Below are 17,649 nucleotides of genomic sequence, written 5' to 3'. Positions count from 1 at the left end.
AATCAGCCACACATCATCCGGCGACCATCGAAAAGAGCCGTCTTCTCCACATTGACTGTGCATCGGACTCACAATACACAGCAGTGCGTATGCTATCCACATGGAAGCAAAGATGTACAACTAGACATGTGGACAGAATTTTACACATGGGGAGCACACAAACACGACACTACATGCAAAACAAATTAGTGACTAAATGGAGATTGAGTGGCAAGGGTGCGCTAAATGTGGCACTCTTCTTGAATCTGTTCCCCGGTCTGTAGTTGCTGCATTCATTTCTAATTATTTCCATAACAATGGTTGATTAAAAGAATGTAATTCCTTTAGAAAGTAATTTCAGATGGTGCCTACAAAAAGTGTTCTTTTTTTAATTTTATCTTGTTAAACTGTTAACGCACGATGTTGCCAGCAAATTCAAATCTCCAGTCGGATATGTTTCCAAAACTCCCTGCAGACATTAGCGACTGCCTTTCTGAGCAAGAAGGCACACTGCCAGATTTCTCAATGAGCTCCTGCCAAATTGATGGGCTTGGTTTAAGAGATATCAGGTACAGCAAGTGGTTGCAATGTAACCCCAACAAATTACCTGGTGTGACTTCTTGCAGTACACTTTATCACCCAAAATTATGCTGTGCAGGGAGTGGACAGAGCAAGACTACTGCATCGGTGTTTGCAACGTCACTCATTGAAGATTAATCTTGCAACATGTCATTGAAGAGAAAATTTGGCGGTTGACTTCCTGTCAGAGTTTTTACTCGGACAAAGTTAAACAAATGACTTGACACACAGGGAAGATTGTCTTTCTGACGGCGGAAGAGAATCTCTGAGGGCGAACGACGGTAGTTGCCCCGTGACCACACTCAGAGTTCTTTGTCCTCCAGTCGAACTTTTATTGTTTACATATGCAAAATACAAGAAAAACACTGCCCCCGATATTTGCATACCACGCCCCCCGTCGGGCCCCTCGGTAGTGATCCGATTACCTTGGTTTAAGCTTTGAACCAAAGATACGTTGACACCTTTCAGTCTGGTCTACAACGAATCAGCAAGTCGCAGACTTTGCAGATGACAAATGTCCGCCTGGGCGCGACAGCCGTTCCCAAACCGTCTTTTGATGTTCAACAACGCTTCATTCCCAAATTGTTTATTCCCACTTTGTGACCAAGTCTAGCATTCCTTCCATTTGTTTGCCCCCTTGCTTCGTCGTGATAACTGTGGACTTCAAAAGCCCTCCGCCCAAACGGCCGACACCTTTGCGCACAGGCGTTTGGGGCACTGAATACTCCCCCAAACGTCTAGACATGCCCAAATTAAATGAAACAATAGCCAAACATGATACAATTTTGCTCGTAGCTTTCTCTGTCACTTCCCCTTTAAAAGGTGGAAACGTTTTGGATCTCCATGCTGTCATTTTTTTAACTACCATAAAAAGCATTTTAACAAGGGTGTGTTGAATTTTTATATCTAGTACTTCTGACCCCCCCCCCCCACACCCCCACCCCAAAAAAAAAAACATCACTAAAACCTGATATTGTCCTATTTTGGGCATTTCCCATAAGGGGTGGAAATAGAAATAGAAGCCACCTCATTGTCTCCCTCACACACCCTCACCCGAAAACTAGTGGGTCTCAGCTGGAGAGGCCGATAAGTCCATTACCTCAGCGTGCCCTGTGAATGGCTCATTTAAGCAACATTGCACCCACAAGCTGTTCTGCCTCTATGGAGCTTTGCTTGCACATGTTATTTGATTGTGTGAGCTGACATTCCACCATGACATCATGAAACCAACCCTGCCTTTGTCAGAGGATGCAAAAAATTTGCCCGGTATGGGCCAAACAGCACTCACCGTCACCTCACACAAGCCCGACCTCGTCTCATCCTCTCATCCCCCGGTGGCGATTGTTGACCGTTGTTCACGCATCACCTGACGTGGCTGCAAACAGCAAAACGTTCCACCGAGAGTGGGAATGAGGAAGAATGTTGAATGCAAGACATGGTCTTGAAAAGCTTGAATGTGTCGGGACTTCAAAGAGGAAGTAGCGTAATGCTAACCTGACAATGAGTGGCACAAAGGAACAAGTCAGCGATGTTCCCTCTGTGCCTTCACTCCTTCATGGCTTCATTCTAATCTGTATACTGTACTAACAACATAGCAATGCCATATCACTTTAATTTTCCATTATATACCCCATAGGTAGGTTACTGTTCATTGCAGTGAAGAAATACATTTTATGGCACTCGTCCGCTGTAGGCTACTGCTCTCAGTGCCTGTGCAAATAGTAAAAACATAAAATGTGAATAATGTATGCCTCCTAATACTGTTAACTGCCTATATTTTTTTATTCAAATCCAGAAAATACCACAAACTGCGATCTCAAAACATTTAAATATCATTTCAAACTTATCTTATGCCCGTGGTTTCATCAGACAAAAACACATTTTCCCCACATGCGTTTTGCGGATTTCAAGGAGCCTAACTCCTTTCTGTTATGTGTCTGAGTTCTGACGTTTTTATTTTTGTAAAATTAGACGTTTGTCTTGCCATCCTACCTGCAGCCCAGACATATGAAAAACAGAGATGGCTGTCACATGTACTAAACAGTCCTTACTTGAAGAAATTCCCATCGTTCACCTTGGTGTCCATCTCTTGGCAGCCTCAGTCACCAGTTTTCTTTTAGTCATTTTTATCAATTTTTGAGGGATGTCCTGTTGTTGGTAAGATCACTGCGGTCACATATTTTCTGAGGATTATCTTCAACGTGTTACATTTTGTTTTTCAATACCTTGGAAACTCTTTTGTATCCTGCTCCTTCTATCATTGATCAGAGACATCCTTCTGACGCTGCGGAAGCTCTCTGTGGACCAGGGCTCGTGCTGTAAACTGACTACCAAAATGTCTGGAAAAGCTACGGTACCTTCAACAGCTCTATTCATTTGGAGTTCATCTGAGCCACAGTAATTGGTGGCAGGTGTGTGCCGACTCCCATTTAACATAAATTGGAAAGTGATTGGTTAAACACAGGCACATCCTCATGCCTGTCCGACCTGGACTGCTCCACCATGCTGTTGTCTGCTGTTAAGGTGGCTGGCTATCAATGCTAGCAAGTCCTCTGTTAGCATAGTGCCGGGTGTTTGGGCAACATCTTGGGGTGATACAGAAAGCACAAAAATATATGAATAGCATCGGTGTTTTTCAGCGATTAGTTTTAGCTATGTTCTACTGAAAAACATTTTGACAATAGGCAAGATAGCAATTTGTCAATTGGCGAGGGTTATGGTATACCAGCCACTGTACATCTATGTTTGGGCTACTAGTGAGTAAAAGGAAGAAACCCTCCACCCAAGGAAAAGCATTAATCTCCCTCACATCATTGTCTGTCTGTCAAAGCACACACTTCACTTTTCACGGTGTTCATTTTATTGCTTTTCAATGGTGTCAAATGTTATCTCTTTATGACCACGTCAGTTTGACTGTGGTCAGTCAAATTCATTCCCTCCCTCCACAGTACAAACAATCTGTAGTTTGACTTTCTACTCATTAAAAAAAATCTCTTTTTTCCCCATAAAATGAGCTTGGACTTGATCTCTCTCTCTGTACACACATATATATATATCTATATATATATTGCGCGTCGTCCCGCACGCGTCTGTCCTTCCGTCTGTCCCTTTTCAAAACATACCTACTTCACCGCGCCGCTGCGCGCCGCCACTGCGCGCCGCTCAGGCAGTGGCTCACTACGATCGCGCGGGCATCTTAGCGAAAAAATGTTGTCTACCCACAAGCATTGCAATAAAATTGTTAGTTATTTAGTAGAGCTAAATATCTCTTTCTTTTCGCGATAAGCAATGAAGATGAACAAAAAGTTGAACCAAGCAACAACACTTTTGTGGGCCGAAGGCCCACCTTACCAGCCTTCCGCAGGAACTAGCTGATGAGCCGCCCGGAGGGCGGCGAACCACCACCTTACCAGCCTTCCTCAGGAACTAGCTGATGAGCCACCCGGAGGGCGGCGAACCAGCTAGTATATATATATAAAATCCCCCCCTCTCCCCCCCCAAAAAATTTATGTAATAATGTTTGAGGGAAGTGGACAAGCGGCCCGGTGGTCGACTGATGAGCGCGTCAGCATCACAGTGCAGAGGTGCAGGGTTCAATTCTGGTTTCGGCCTTCCTGTGTGGAGTTTACATGTTCTCCCCGTGCCTGTGTGGGTTTTCACTATGTACTCCGGTTTCCTCCCACATTCCAAAAACATGCGTGGCAGGTTAATAGAACACTTTAAATTGTCCTTTGGTGTGAGTGTGAGCAAGGATGGTTGTTCGTCTATGTCATGCCCTGTGATTGGCTGGCATCCAGTTCAAGGTATAACCCGCCTACTGCCCAAAGATGGCTGGGATAGGCTCCAGCACGCTCCGTGAACCTTGTGAGGATAAAGCGGATTGGAAAATGGATGGCTGGATAGATGGATGGAATGGGGGTTGAAATGAACAACTATTGAATTTTCAGTTGCTATGAGGAGCATGATTGAGTTTCAAACCGTCAGCCTTATTTCACGATATAAAAATTCTTTAGGCCACAAATACAAAAATGTCCTTGGTTTAATCTTCATTAAAAACTCACTGTGACTGCGTCATTTTTAGAGTTAATAATGCTCTTAAATAATTCACAATGTTCATCAATATACAAAAGCATTCAACATTACCAGTATCGCAGGGAAAGAAAAAAAATCAATTTAGTTGTTTGTGGTCAGAGTGGATTTTGTTCCACACAAAATCAATAGTGAGACTCCAGACTCCAGTTGTCATCACGTCACATAGTGTGCAAATATATCACTGGAGTTCCTCTTTGTAACCAGAAATGGAAAGAAGAAGAACCAGAAGCAGAGAAGAGTTTGTATTTTGTCACGTCTGTATTTTGTCTCATTTTCACAAAACATGTACAGGGGAAGGAAAAGCCTTTCAATATAACCTGAGGTATTTTTTAATTGTTGTTTTTTTTTTAAGCGTCAAGCATCCTAGGTGTCAGGATTTTTCCTTTAAAAATGCATCAGTGTTCTTCCATGTTTTGCTATTTACAACTTAATCATGATAATAAGAATACCAATAATAGTAATAATAATCATTCAATAACAACATATTTAGCAAATGGGACAGCCTGCATCATATTTGTTACATATCATAAATAATGCTAACAACAATTTAAAAAACAACATGAAGGAAGGATTTAGGAGCTTGATTGAACCTGGGGCAAACAAAAGGAATCTATCAGAAGTTATAGCAGCACAAGGTCAAATGCTAGTCATGGGTCAAAAGACAACACGTTTTACACGATGAATAAATAAGCATCTCGCACCAGGAGAGCGACATTTTCATGTTTCAACTGACGGTTTTACCCAAAGTCTGAGGGGAAATAAGAGCGATAAATGTCAGAGATGTCCATGTTTTGTGCTGATGTACTGGGCTTGGCTCACTGAAAGATCCCCTGAGAAGGAAAGAAAAAGATTGCATGTGTGTCCATGTGAGGGCTGAAGCTTTGCCTGTGTAGAAATAAGTGCATACAGTGTAGGGTGTGTGAGTTCGGTTCAGCTTTGTTGAGAAACACCGCAACTAGCTTTGAGAGGGTGCTTGGTATTTCCAAAACTGTGCATATGCTGCAGAAAGTTGTTGTTAAGCAGCCCCCCCACCCCCATGTCATGCACAAAATGCTCATGTGTTAAAGCCATGATCAAAGACTTCTGCTGCTGTTTCTTTTAGATGTCACTAGCTTTCTCTGCGCCATCCCACAAAAGAACTTGGTTACCAGAAAGCAGAAAAGTGCATTTCCAAGTCATACGTCACTCTCCCCAAAGAAGGAACAGCACATATTGCTTGCTTGAATCCGATGAATCTATGTATTTGGACATGTTCATAAATACCATACAGCAAATAATAATAATCCAACAAAAGAAAAATTTAATCAATCCACAAAACATTATATTATATCTCATTACCAGAATGAACAATAAATTAAAAGTCCTTTTGAGTCACTATACATACACAGTATATTCATATTGTATATATAGTTATTTGTCTTTCGTTGCGAACCTTTCATGATGGATACTCAGCGGTGACCACAAGTGGTGACACGGCACAATGGCAGGGTGGCCTGTGACCTGAAACCTCAGTGTCATGACGCCGCTGACATTGGAAGTGAGGGAGCCAGCGTCACTGTGCTTTTGGGTCACTGCTGCAAGTTGAGGTGAGCTGAGGCCCTCTCATTGTTCTGGCTGCATTCAGGGGACCAGAGTGCCGTGCCTTGTGCTGCGGTGACACGCTCTCCGAGGCCACCACTCTTTCAGATGAACTTGCAATCGCATTGGACTGGACAAGAGCGTATGAAGTTTTGAGGCTTTTGGACACCGAAGTGGTGGACGCTTTGGGGTAACACGGGGCACTTGGTTCAGATCACCACTTCTATAACCATCGGAACTACTCTACGCTTGACCGCAGGTGGTTGGAGTCCATGCTCCATGTCAAAACAAAGTTATTCTACATGAGAAGGATGCAACATAACGCAGGCACTGGGCCCTTTGACCGTAGAAGGTCAGTACCTTCAGTCCGCCAGTCACTGCCTCGAGAGTTCAGAAGGTTGTGGTCAGGTAAGCAGCACAATGTCCCTGTCCATCTCTCAGTTGGGAGTCTTGAACACTGTTTGTGAGATAGACACAGTCCTATTAAAGAGGTCTCTTTCTGCCGCCAGTGATGTGAATGTCTATTGATGTGAATGTCTATTATATGTCAGGACACTTCAATGATCTCAAGGCTCCCGGAGAAACTCGACTGTTTGCCAATCTTCTCCAGTTCTTCCCGGGAACGCGTTTCCGAGATGCTCTCCTCGAATTCCATCTGACAGCTGCGACGCTTAAACTGCTTCTCCGTGGCCGAGCTGCTGTTGCTTGCCCGCTCTTCTCGCTGCAGCATCGGAGGCTTCTCCTTCTGAGGTTTGTCTCGTAACCGCACACTTTCGCTGCAACCAAACGCCACGTAGGCTGAGCTGCTCCCGAACCTCACGGACGACTCGGTTCCCTCGCCGTCGCCTCCACCGCCAAGCTCCATCTCACCCCCCTCCTCAGCCCCGAAGGGCCAGGGGGCGTCGGTGGTGGGAGTCACGGGGGTGGTGGCCTGGACAGTGTCTCTGTGTTTGGTCCACATAGCCCCAGAACCCACGGAGGGCACAGAGGGCAGCGCCAGAAGCAGGGAACCTTTTAAGTTCTCGTCATTATGGTCAAGAGACAGGCTGAGGGACTGTGGCGGGAGTTGCTGGAAATGGATCGGCGAACTGCCAGAGCTATGCTTGGCTTTCCTTCTGGGTCTGGATGCCGAAGAAGCAGGCCGATGGACCCCATCAACTGCTCCGTGCCCCAAACCTCCGATGCTTCCCATGCTGCCTGGTGAGGGGAACGGGGAGTCAGAAGAGCAGGGACTGTTCAGGATGGGAGAGTGAGAGCAGATGCCATTGGAAGTGCTTGTTTCAGGGCTGTCCAGTTTGCACAGCTTGGGGACGTCTTCAGAGTGTGTTGGTGCCATGGCAGCAGAGTGTGGACTGTTTGGGGAGTACACGGATTTAATGTCCAAGGAGAAGGAGCGTTTCAGACGATTGGTGTCCATGATCCTCTCCGCAGAGAGGTGCAAGCCGTTGAAGCCTTGCTGGAGGGATGCGGGTGACGGTGCCTTGGGCTCGGGTGGGGTTTGTGGCTCTACCACAGAAGAGTTATAGTTACTAAGGTGACCATTCATCTCGAAACACGCGTTGACACCGTTAAGCTCAGAATTCTGCTTTGAGTGGTCTTCAGGGATCGTGTCATCAGAGCTTGAAGTTAACGCTTGGAGCAGTCGTAAGCCTTTCTCAAACTCCAGTAGCTGGCCCAGGAAGTTAAAGTTGGGGGATATGGAGGGTCTTCGGTCCTTTACAAACCTGTCGGATACAAAAAAAGGTTGACTGCATTGAAAAAACAAGCAAACAGTGTCGCAGTGTGACTATTTTTCACAAGTTTTAAGGACCTCATAACAACGAACAATTTCAGTGCACTTTCCCTGACATAAAAAGAAAATGTACTGTACATACTGCCTTTTGTACATAACCCCCAGGCAGCGAGCGGCCTCACATATGACAGTCGGCACATTTCCTACAAAAGGCAGTTGCCTTTTAATGTGCCTGTCACCTTAGCTCGGCTGGGTAGGAGGAGTAAGTACCTGTAGGCATCGTCTGATGACAGGCCCATTGTCTTCATGATGTACGCGATGGCAATGGTCGCTGAACGCGAGATTCCAGCCAGGCAATGCACAATGACTCTGCAGTTTGACACCTTGGCTTTGTCTGTTGGAGGAAATGACGGTTATAGGGCTCAGGCCACACAAATACACACAATAGCAGAAGCACAAAGTCTGGTGACAATCAGAACTTGACATTTCCTGGAAGACGACTGAAGGTCTCCTGAACGGAAGTTTTCTACCTGACGCTATTATTTGCTCCACGACACTTGAAACTTTATTAGCTGTGACAATCGTATGTATCGTATTAGATATTTTGGCAGTCTTTAGTTACAACTAACGGGACAAATGATCTCATGTGTTACTAATCTAACAGGTGCATCTTGTTCCCGCTTACCGATGAATTCATTTGTTTTGTCCAGCCAAGGAAGCAATTTCTCACAGTAGTTGTCATTGACAGGGATGCGCATGAAGTGGCTCTCGCTGATGAAGTCTGGCTTGGGGCAGGTGTTGCTGGCATTTAGTACGTACGTTATACCATTCTGAGCCATCAGATCCTGCAGAGATGTAAAGAAAACATTTGTCCAAGGTCCTCGCCCACTCCAGGATGAAAAAAAGCAATGCGATGATTCTTGAAATTCCATCCATTCATCCATTTTCCATTCCGCTTATCCTCACAAGGGTTGCGGGGGCTGCTGAAGCCTATCCCAGCCGTCTTTGGGCAGTAGTCAGGGGACACCCTGAACCGGTTGCCAGCCAATCGGAGGGCACACATAGATGAATAACCATCCACTCTCACACTCACACCTAGGGGCAATTTAAAGTGTTCAATCAGCCTACTATGCATGTCTTTGGAATGTGGGAGGAAACCGGAGTACCCGGAGCAAACCCATGCAAACTCCACACAGGGAGGCCGGAATTGAGACCTCTGCACTGTGAGGTCGATGTGCTAACCACCGGACCACCAGGCCGCCTTGTTGAAATTCATTGAGTTTTATTTAGATACAGTTAGTTGAGTTCTCATGGCAATTTTTTGATGAAATATGTTTAAGACTCCACTCCTTAAAGACAGACAGGTATCCCCACATGAGCTAGCACTTTGCTAGCACTACAGTGATAAGTAAAAATAAGTAAAAAAAAGTTTTCTTCAGCCAGGGAAAGGTGTCTGCCTTACAAGTTGCAGTGTATTACAAACCTTGTTGAGAACATCTTTCTGGGAGCCCAGGTAAAGGTGTGGCAGGATGCGAGTGGGCCCGACATTTGCCACTGGCAAGCAGGGCTGGGACAAGCTCATCGGAAGAGCAGTGGCCGGCTTCCCTTCACACAGGCCGGGGAAGCAGGAGGAGAAAGCAGCAAAGCCTCCTGCGCGGATACAACCAGAACAGCTCCATTACTGTAATTGTTTTCAGCACTGAAGTCATTCAACATAAGAGGATTTATGTAAGGTCTCATGAGTAAAAAAAAAAAAAAAAAAAAAAAATCTTGCACCATTAACAGTGTAAACCCTGGGCTACAATGTCTGGGTCCTGCCTAGTGCAACAGAAGCATAGAAGAGACTCTCTTGTTCTTCTGTGTGAGGTTAACTGCAGGGTGGCCAGGAATGTGCGTGTCTGGCCCTTTAAGAGGCAGGCGGTTCCACTTTTGGCAATATGTGTGTCCGTGTGTGTGCGTGTGTGTGTGTGTGTATGTGTGTGTGTGTTTGTTTCCTGCATGAGCTCATGTCCTGTAGAAGTGCATTGCGTCAGGCTGGGGGAATGAGAGAGGCCACAGGTGCACGGCCAGGACAGAGGCCCAGTAACATCTACCTGACAAGCGCACAGCATGACACTCGTACAAAACAAACACACACACACACATACTTATACAAGTGGTTGCAGCGTAAAAAGATGATCTGAAAACATGATCGCATAATCTTTAGCGCCACACTCACTCTTCACTAACAATGACTCACAAGGCTTTGTGCAAGACACCATCCCTTTCCAACACATACTCATCATTACTCTGCAGCATTGTGGTTGTATAACTACAGGGTGGGGGTCAAGGGGAGGAGGTGGGTTTGAAATGTGTGTTGTGTATCAAGCGGGTAATGACCTCTCAGATGACTTGAGAGAAAAGAAGGGAATGCTACTAAGGAACTCTCAAGACTCAGAGTGGAGATTAGAACTTAATCTAAATTCAGTCTGGCCTGACCCAATCTAACGCGCGCGCACGCACGCACGCACGCACACACGCACACACACACACATATACACACACACACCAAGTGAGAGTGAGTGAGACATGACATCACTGTGAGAAAAAAAATGCAGGCCACAGAACTCAGCGCAGGCCACTGGTTGAAAAGCACACCCAGCTGCCCACATTTTAAGCACAGTGTCAGCAACACTCATTGTGAACTTGGAAAACATACACCTCAGCAGAACAAATCCTAACGTGTCAAGAAGGACACGGCTTGGAGAAACAAAACCACAGCGTCTGAAGAAGGCAATGATCTGAAGTGCCACAGGGGCAGCGTTGTGTCTTTAAGTGCATTGTGGATCCCTGTCGGTCTCCTGCTATTAGTGGCAACTGACGGAGCGCTGACATCAGTGCTACACCATGTATGACGCGGAAGATAGCGCCCAAGAACGAGGAGCGGAGGCTTTCATGCCAACTGCTGTGCAAATAAATATGACGACATATATTCTCTATTTGGCCTCTATGCAATCTTGTTCATTTGAACTTGAGAACCCAGATGGGGGCGGGGGCAGTTCTTCGAAAGGGTCTCTTCCTGGACCTCGGCTACATATACGGACGGGTCTTGAGTGTATTGTAACGAGGAAGCGCAATGTTCCTGGAGACAGCAGAAACAACAGGAAAAGGCTAATGTCACACGACAACCATTTCCCTTTCTACGTTAGAACATTGTTTGAGAGTTTGTTAGAAGTACACGAGACAGGACTGTTTGCTCAACGGCATGTCCACTGTTTGCTCAACGGCAACGTCCGAGTTTGCTCAACGGCATGCGTGGGGAGAAAGTGTATGTGAGGGGAAGTGACGGCACGAGTGGACAAACTCTCCGATCAATATACGTGCTTTTACAATTAAATATGTGTCTGTATTAATATAGTGATTGCAGTCAAAGTATGAAAACGCAGGAAACATGTCGGGCCAGTGTGTGACTCAGGTAATGGTGACAGTTGAAGCGGAATGAAGCGGATCAAGTCAGAGATAAGCGGCCTGTGTCAAGTGTTGTTTTAAAGGGTAGTTACATGACGTCAATACAATTACTGACACCTCCCTTGCAGGCAGCGCTGGCCATACACACACAGCCAGGAGATAGTACGTTGTTGTCATTCTGTCACCTGACCTCCCCTGCCTTTAAGTTGTTAGGGACAACAAGGAAGGACAGTGTTGACGGTTAGCTCATGGTGTTCCCCTTGTGTGTTCTCAGGAAGTTATAGGACACACTGCGCATTGTCAAAAGAGCTCAAGGACATATACACATGAATAGAGAGACATGACCTCACATTCTCCAGAAAAGAAAACGATGAGCCATTCCAATCTCCGAGCATAACGCAAACACACCAGTGAGGACCCACAATGAAGTCATTGAAAAATACCCCGTGACACACAGCGAGCCAGCTGTCTCCAAACATGACATCAGAAGGTCAACTGGGAAGGATGAGTTCATCTTCAGTGCGGCGTGATAATCAGTCGAGCGTGACATGCTGATACTTTACATGAACACAAATGGCTGCACATATTTGTGTAAGCCGGTGTCGAGAATTGTTGTCACCTTTCCAACAAATTGCGAGCTATCATTTCGGCGTTGGAGCAATTTGGGCTTTGGCGAGGGGAACAACGTAGATACGGCCTTTCTTTTTGGACATTTGAAGGTAGTAGTTTGTATATGGAAAATAAACAGGATGTGGCAAACCGATCCGTGAACACACTAGCCTAAAAAAGGCAAGTACAGATCCAGGAAAGAGGGCACTGTGTCGCCATCGGCAGCGCTCGCCAGTGGTGACTTCCTTTTTCCGTTTCCCTCTGCCCAATTCATCACTTATGCAACTGCTTACTAACCCCCCGCACACGCACACACACACACACACACGCACACGCACACGCACACGCACACGCACACACACACACACACACACACATACACACACACACACACACACACACACACACACGTACACACACGCACACACACACACACACAACTTCCAACCCTCTATGTCAGAGAGTAGGACTCGGGCCTCCTGACTGCTTTTATCCATTCCTTATTTCTTATAAAAAACTGAATCAAAATAAAAATTTCCCATCTTTACTATCAGGGATCAGTAGCAGATCAGATCCCACTTTTTTGTGCCCTTTTGTCGATGCAGGGAGAGTAGGACGATGAAAGCTCGAGTGGAACCCACGGACCATTTTGGACAGAGATACACACCATGTGGCTATTTTGGTTAATGGGAGCTCCGCTGTTACATCATCACTCCTAGTGGTACAAATCACTCCTGTATCAATACAAACCAACTCAATCCCCCCTCTGTGTTCAAGCTCCTGTAAAGTGTGTAGCTTCCAGTTGGCAGTTAATGGTGAGGTGATTTCCCCCCGCACACACAAAGCTCCACAACCTGCGGGCATTGGTCTGCATGAATGGCCACCCCACACCCCTCCACTGTTCCCCTCTTCGGTTCATATCAGGGGAGACATGACGCCATCCAGTGCGCACCTCCAGCTGTCCCTTCAACCCATGAGGGTACATTAGCATTTCAATGTGACCCCACCCCCCTCCACCAAACATGACATCATGGCACACATGTCTCACTCAGCACCACAAAAGCTGAATTGCAGCCTGGAGAAAAGAAAGGCTGAGAGAGTGTGTGCGTGTGTGTGTGTTTCAGGGGGTGGGGGTGATGACCGATTGTGTCAAAACAGAAAAGATTGACAATGCACAGATGAGACAAGAGGGTGATGTCATCTTTTCAAGCAGGCGTCATGTTGAGGATGATAGACTGTGTGATTAGCATGGCATCCTGTCTAATGTGGTTAAATTGTCATTGTTCCTCTATTTTCGTGCACAGACAGCCACTATATGTCACTTTCTTTGAATTGCTATTTAATTTACATTATGCCGTGTGAGGCATGCTGTAGAGCTGCAAAATATTAATCGGTTATCAAATTGATCATTATTTTTGATCACCGATGAATCGTTTTGATCCTTTTTTTAAACTGTCCAAATGCTTGAAATTTCACTGTCACAACACTAAATATTGCCCCATTCCATGGAAGTAAACTCATCCATCATCTTTGTGTTGAATCAAAATAAAACATTTGTTTTTCCTTTGGAAAAGAAGGATGAACATTTTTGCCCATTTTTTTTGAAAGGTCAGGGAGCCAACCATTAACTGAATCATGAATAATTTGCTTTCAACACTGTCAATTTGATATAACATTCTCTATCTGAATAAAGGAATTCATGAATTTAAAAAAATGTTTCATTGACATAATAATCAACAGCTTAATTGATTATTCAGAAAATCATTAGTTATTGGAGAAGGATGAGTTTAATCTTCTAAAATCAACTCCTAATTTTTTACTTTGAGAAAAAAAATCAAGCTTGTCACCTGCAGCAACAAAGCCTGACTGCAAAATGAACTGCACATGCTGCTGTGCAAACGCACAGGCAAGCGCAAAATGCGGTTTGCTTTGAACAGAATCACTCCCACCAAATGTATACGTGTGACATGCACATCCAGCGTGGGGTGAAGGAATGATTGGCTGCGTGTACTTTGTTCACTATGAAAGTATTGCCTCATGCCTGTGTGAAAAAGTGTTGTCTTTGCCACCTGCTGTGCACACCACACACAATGATAACATAATCTCCACATACATTCTGAAAAGAGAGAGTGTGAGTCCTCAGTAAGAGAGTAAGAAAAGCCAAGAAGAAAAAGAATGACGCCTTTGTGGCAGTTTAACATCTCAATGACCGCAGGCTGTGAGAGCATGAGCACTATGTCATACCGTGGGTCACAGCTCTCATTCTCTTGCCCGAATCCCCTTTCTCTTACTTTTCATTGGATTTTATCTTCATGTCATCCTCCTAATCCTTCTTCCTATTAAGTCTCTAACCGGCGTAAAGGTGAAGACAAAAGCTGAGGGGGAACTAATGTCAGGTTGAGCAGGATCTGCTCAAAGAGCCCCATCTGTCTGTTAGCAGTGGATTCTAAATATTGTACAATCACTACCTTTCCTTCATGTCCACTTTTAGTCCACGCTAGCACTGGAATACCTCATCTGCCTTTATAGTCTCTACTGTAAAATGCTATCAGGAGATAAACTGGCACCATCAATACAACATATTCCTTTTGCATATTGTTGGAAGGGAACACATACTCCTGTTTCATAGCAAGCGGGCCCCTTCTCCATATCCCCCAAATCGAACACACACACACATGCATACACACGCCCACACACACACAAATTGCCGTTGAGTGTCCAGGTGGGTACACACCTCGTAGCTCCCTGCCCTCCTTCATCCTGCGGACCCTGATCTTCAGCCTCATATCAGTGTCGTGCAGATCCGGCCAAAAACGATCCTCTGCAGGGGATATCACCACATCAAGTGGCATCCCCAAGAACACAATCCGACTTCTTCGGGGATGGAGCCACCCCTTGCAAGAGTCTCGAGTGAAAATGTCCTCCTTGCAAAGCTGATGGAGGTGGGAATTCCAAGATTGCCCAATCTGAATTTGATGTCAGAGTACACACTAGCTGTGTAAGCTGTTCGTGAGTCTTGGGAATGACCCTCAGTCATGGACCATGCGCAGGAAAAATGAAAAAACAACGAGTCCGAGTATCTCTGTTGCTAGACCCCAAATTGCCCCAAAACAAGTCCACATGTGGCCAGAATCCTATGTGAATGCAAAAATCCCGGAAATGCTCTTGGGTAAATAGTTAGTAACTCTGTGGTTTTGTTCAGAATGTCGGCCACTAAGAGCGCAAGAGCAAAACGGGTGCCTTTTCCAGCACAAATGTGCCAGCTGTATTCCGCCTGCAGCTGGTCTGAGAGCTTCTGTGTGTCTTAGTGAGGGCTCTCTTTCTCAGCGAGTCCACAGCAAGAAGAGCAGCGGACTATTGTTGTGCGCCTCGCTCTCCACGTCTCCCATTCGCTCACTCACTCGCGAAAACTCCTCCCTCTGCCTCCCTCCTCTTTCTGATCGCACTCTCTGCAACGGAGGATGATGCCGCCACTCGCTCTCCCCGAGCTTGGAGGGTGAATGACCTCACTTGCCGTAAAGGCTGGAGCCTGCCCCTCTTCTTTGCACCCTCCCTCTCCTATGGAGCCAGAGCTCCGTCATAGCTAATGTCCAAGGCACGTAACCACATTCCTTAGTCAGTCAACAAATATGCGGCCACCTCAGGGACTGAGCTGCAGAGCTGGCCTCTAATGGAGACAGTTAAAGGCCAACAGGTACTTCAGCAGCTAAGCGTGACTACCTGACTTTACTAGTTAAGTGATGGGAATGCACAGCTTTATGTTTGACTAGTTACAGTGGGAATAGTTTTAACAACCAGTGGAACCAAACTGCGCAACTACAACAAGATTTAAGATGACTCGATAGCTTTCAAAGACCGGAATATCTAGTGCTGAAATGGGAGAATGTGCGTGACCTCACTGTCCTGCCGGGCCATAGTCCACAGTTCTGTCCCATGTGGTTTTGTCTTTGAGGATGAAATTGGAGAAGGAAAATGTTAAGTTAGGGGAGAGCATGGAAAAAAGAACCAAAGCGGACAAAAGAGAGAAACCCTAGAGGTGAAAACTCAACAAGCTTGTGGTGTGCAAACATTCTCCATGTGCCTGTCCACCCACCACTTTACTATGGAATGAAAAATATGCAGCCCACAGGTTCAGCTATTGGCAGGGCAGCAAATGACATTACGGTACATGAAGACTGAATGGAAACCAATTGTTACAGTGGCTTCCAATAGTATTCGGGCCCCTAGAACCTTTTCACCTCTTGCCACATATCATGCCCCAAACATCTATCCATCCATCCACTCTCTACACTTATTTGGGGTCGGGTCGTGGGGCAACAGCCTGAGCAGGGAAGCCGAGACATCCCTCTCCCCAGCCACTTCTTTTAGCTCTTCCAGGGGGATCCCAAGGCATTCCCAATCCAGCCCGGAGACATAGTCTCGCCAGGATGTCCTGGGTCCTGGGTTGTCCCTGGGGCATCCTGCCAGTGGGAAATGCCCGGAACATCTCACCAGGGAGGTGTCCAGGAGGCATCCTAATAAGATGCCTGAGCCACCTCATCCGGCCCCTCTTGATATGGAGGAGAATCAGCTAGACTAGACTGACAGGGAAGAGCCCGGACACCTTGGGAGGAAACTCATTTCAGCCGAATGAAGTTCATGGGAAAATGTTAATTTTTTTTTTTAAGACAGAAAAAAATGAAAATTGGGGTGCGTAATATTATTTGGCTCCCCCGACTTAATAACTTGTAGAAACACCTTTTGCTGTGATTACAGTTTTAAAAAACTGTCTTCCAAAATGGCCCTGTACTTGGCTCCCCAGCTTCTCATCAACTCTTCTTCCCAGTAACTGCGAAAGAAAAGCAGCCATGATGCTGCCGCCAATTTGTTTCACAGTGGAGGTGGCGTTATCAGGGTGGTGTGAAGCGTTACTTTTGCGCAAAGGCCGAATGATTTATCATTTTGAGACCGGAATTGAGATCTCAGACAATGCGATTTTGAGATCGTCAAAGATGTGTGTTTTGTTTTTTTTCTTTTTAAGGGCTCTTGTCTACCGCGCTCGCCAATAGGCAGCTTGCTACTTAGGGGAGGTCCAAACTGGTCTAAATAAATAAATAAATAGATAGATAGAAAGAGTGAGTCCCACTGTCACCAATAGTCCCTGAAAGTCATTTCTTTCACGGTTGCTTGGCAAAGCCAGGCACCTATACACACACACACACACACACACACACACACTGACTGGGGGGAAAAAAAAGAACAAAGGAAAATAATGACTCGAGAGTGGAGAGTGGTTGGACAACAACAATAAAAGTAGCCTAGCATTCCTAAAATGTCATGAGTGTGTTGCTTCCTCCCACTCTCTTCTGCCACCCTCCCGAGTAACTGGCTGAGAATAGTAGTTGTGCTAATTGGAGGATTACCGTGGGATATATAGTATAGCAAGCGGCAGCCATGGTGTTCTATTGAGCGAACGTGAGCTCTCTGCGGCGACAGAAATAGGTGGTCCTAGGAGCACAACACAAACAGAGTGATACCAACCCATTGAGAACATTGAGTTAAGTTTTTTCCAATTTGTTGTACAGGTATTTGTGATTCAAGTACGGTCACGATGGATGGAAGCTGTAGAAAAACGATACGGACTAATTTGATAT

At 45.7% G+C, this 17,649-nt stretch overlaps 1 protein-coding gene across 3 annotated transcripts in view; it reads right to left on the bottom strand.

Moving 5' to 3' along the window:
- Window positions 1-4,889: 4,889 nt before the first annotated feature.
- The window catches only part of dusp8a (dual specificity phosphatase 8a), a 45,085-nt gene continuing 32,325 nt past the window's right edge, over window positions 4,890-17,649 (bottom strand). For 2 of the 3 annotated variants that reach the window (XM_052060073.1, XM_052060072.1), the window contains exons 4-7: window positions 9,444-9,610; window positions 8,646-8,805; window positions 8,231-8,354; window positions 4,890-7,952 (exon numbers count right to left, since the gene is read on the bottom strand). In XM_052060073.1, the coding sequence (XP_051916033.1) occupies window positions 6,776-7,952; window positions 8,231-8,354; window positions 8,646-8,805; window positions 9,444-9,610 (1,628 nt within the window). In that variant the 3' untranslated portion in view covers window positions 4,890-6,775. Of the gene's footprint in view, window positions 7,953-8,230; window positions 8,355-8,645; window positions 8,806-9,443; window positions 9,611-14,750; window positions 16,537-17,649 lie in introns of those variants that run through there. The other variant, XM_052060074.1, reaches the window with a different exon arrangement.

The sequence above is a fragment of the Hippocampus zosterae genome, chromosome 3 (assembly GCF_025434085.1).
Source record: "Hippocampus zosterae strain Florida chromosome 3, ASM2543408v3, whole genome shotgun sequence".
NCBI lineage: Eukaryota > Metazoa > Chordata > Actinopteri > Syngnathiformes > Syngnathidae > Hippocampus > Hippocampus zosterae.
Note: the sequence above shows the minus strand (reverse complement) of the source record. Positions and strands in the feature narration are given on the sequence as shown.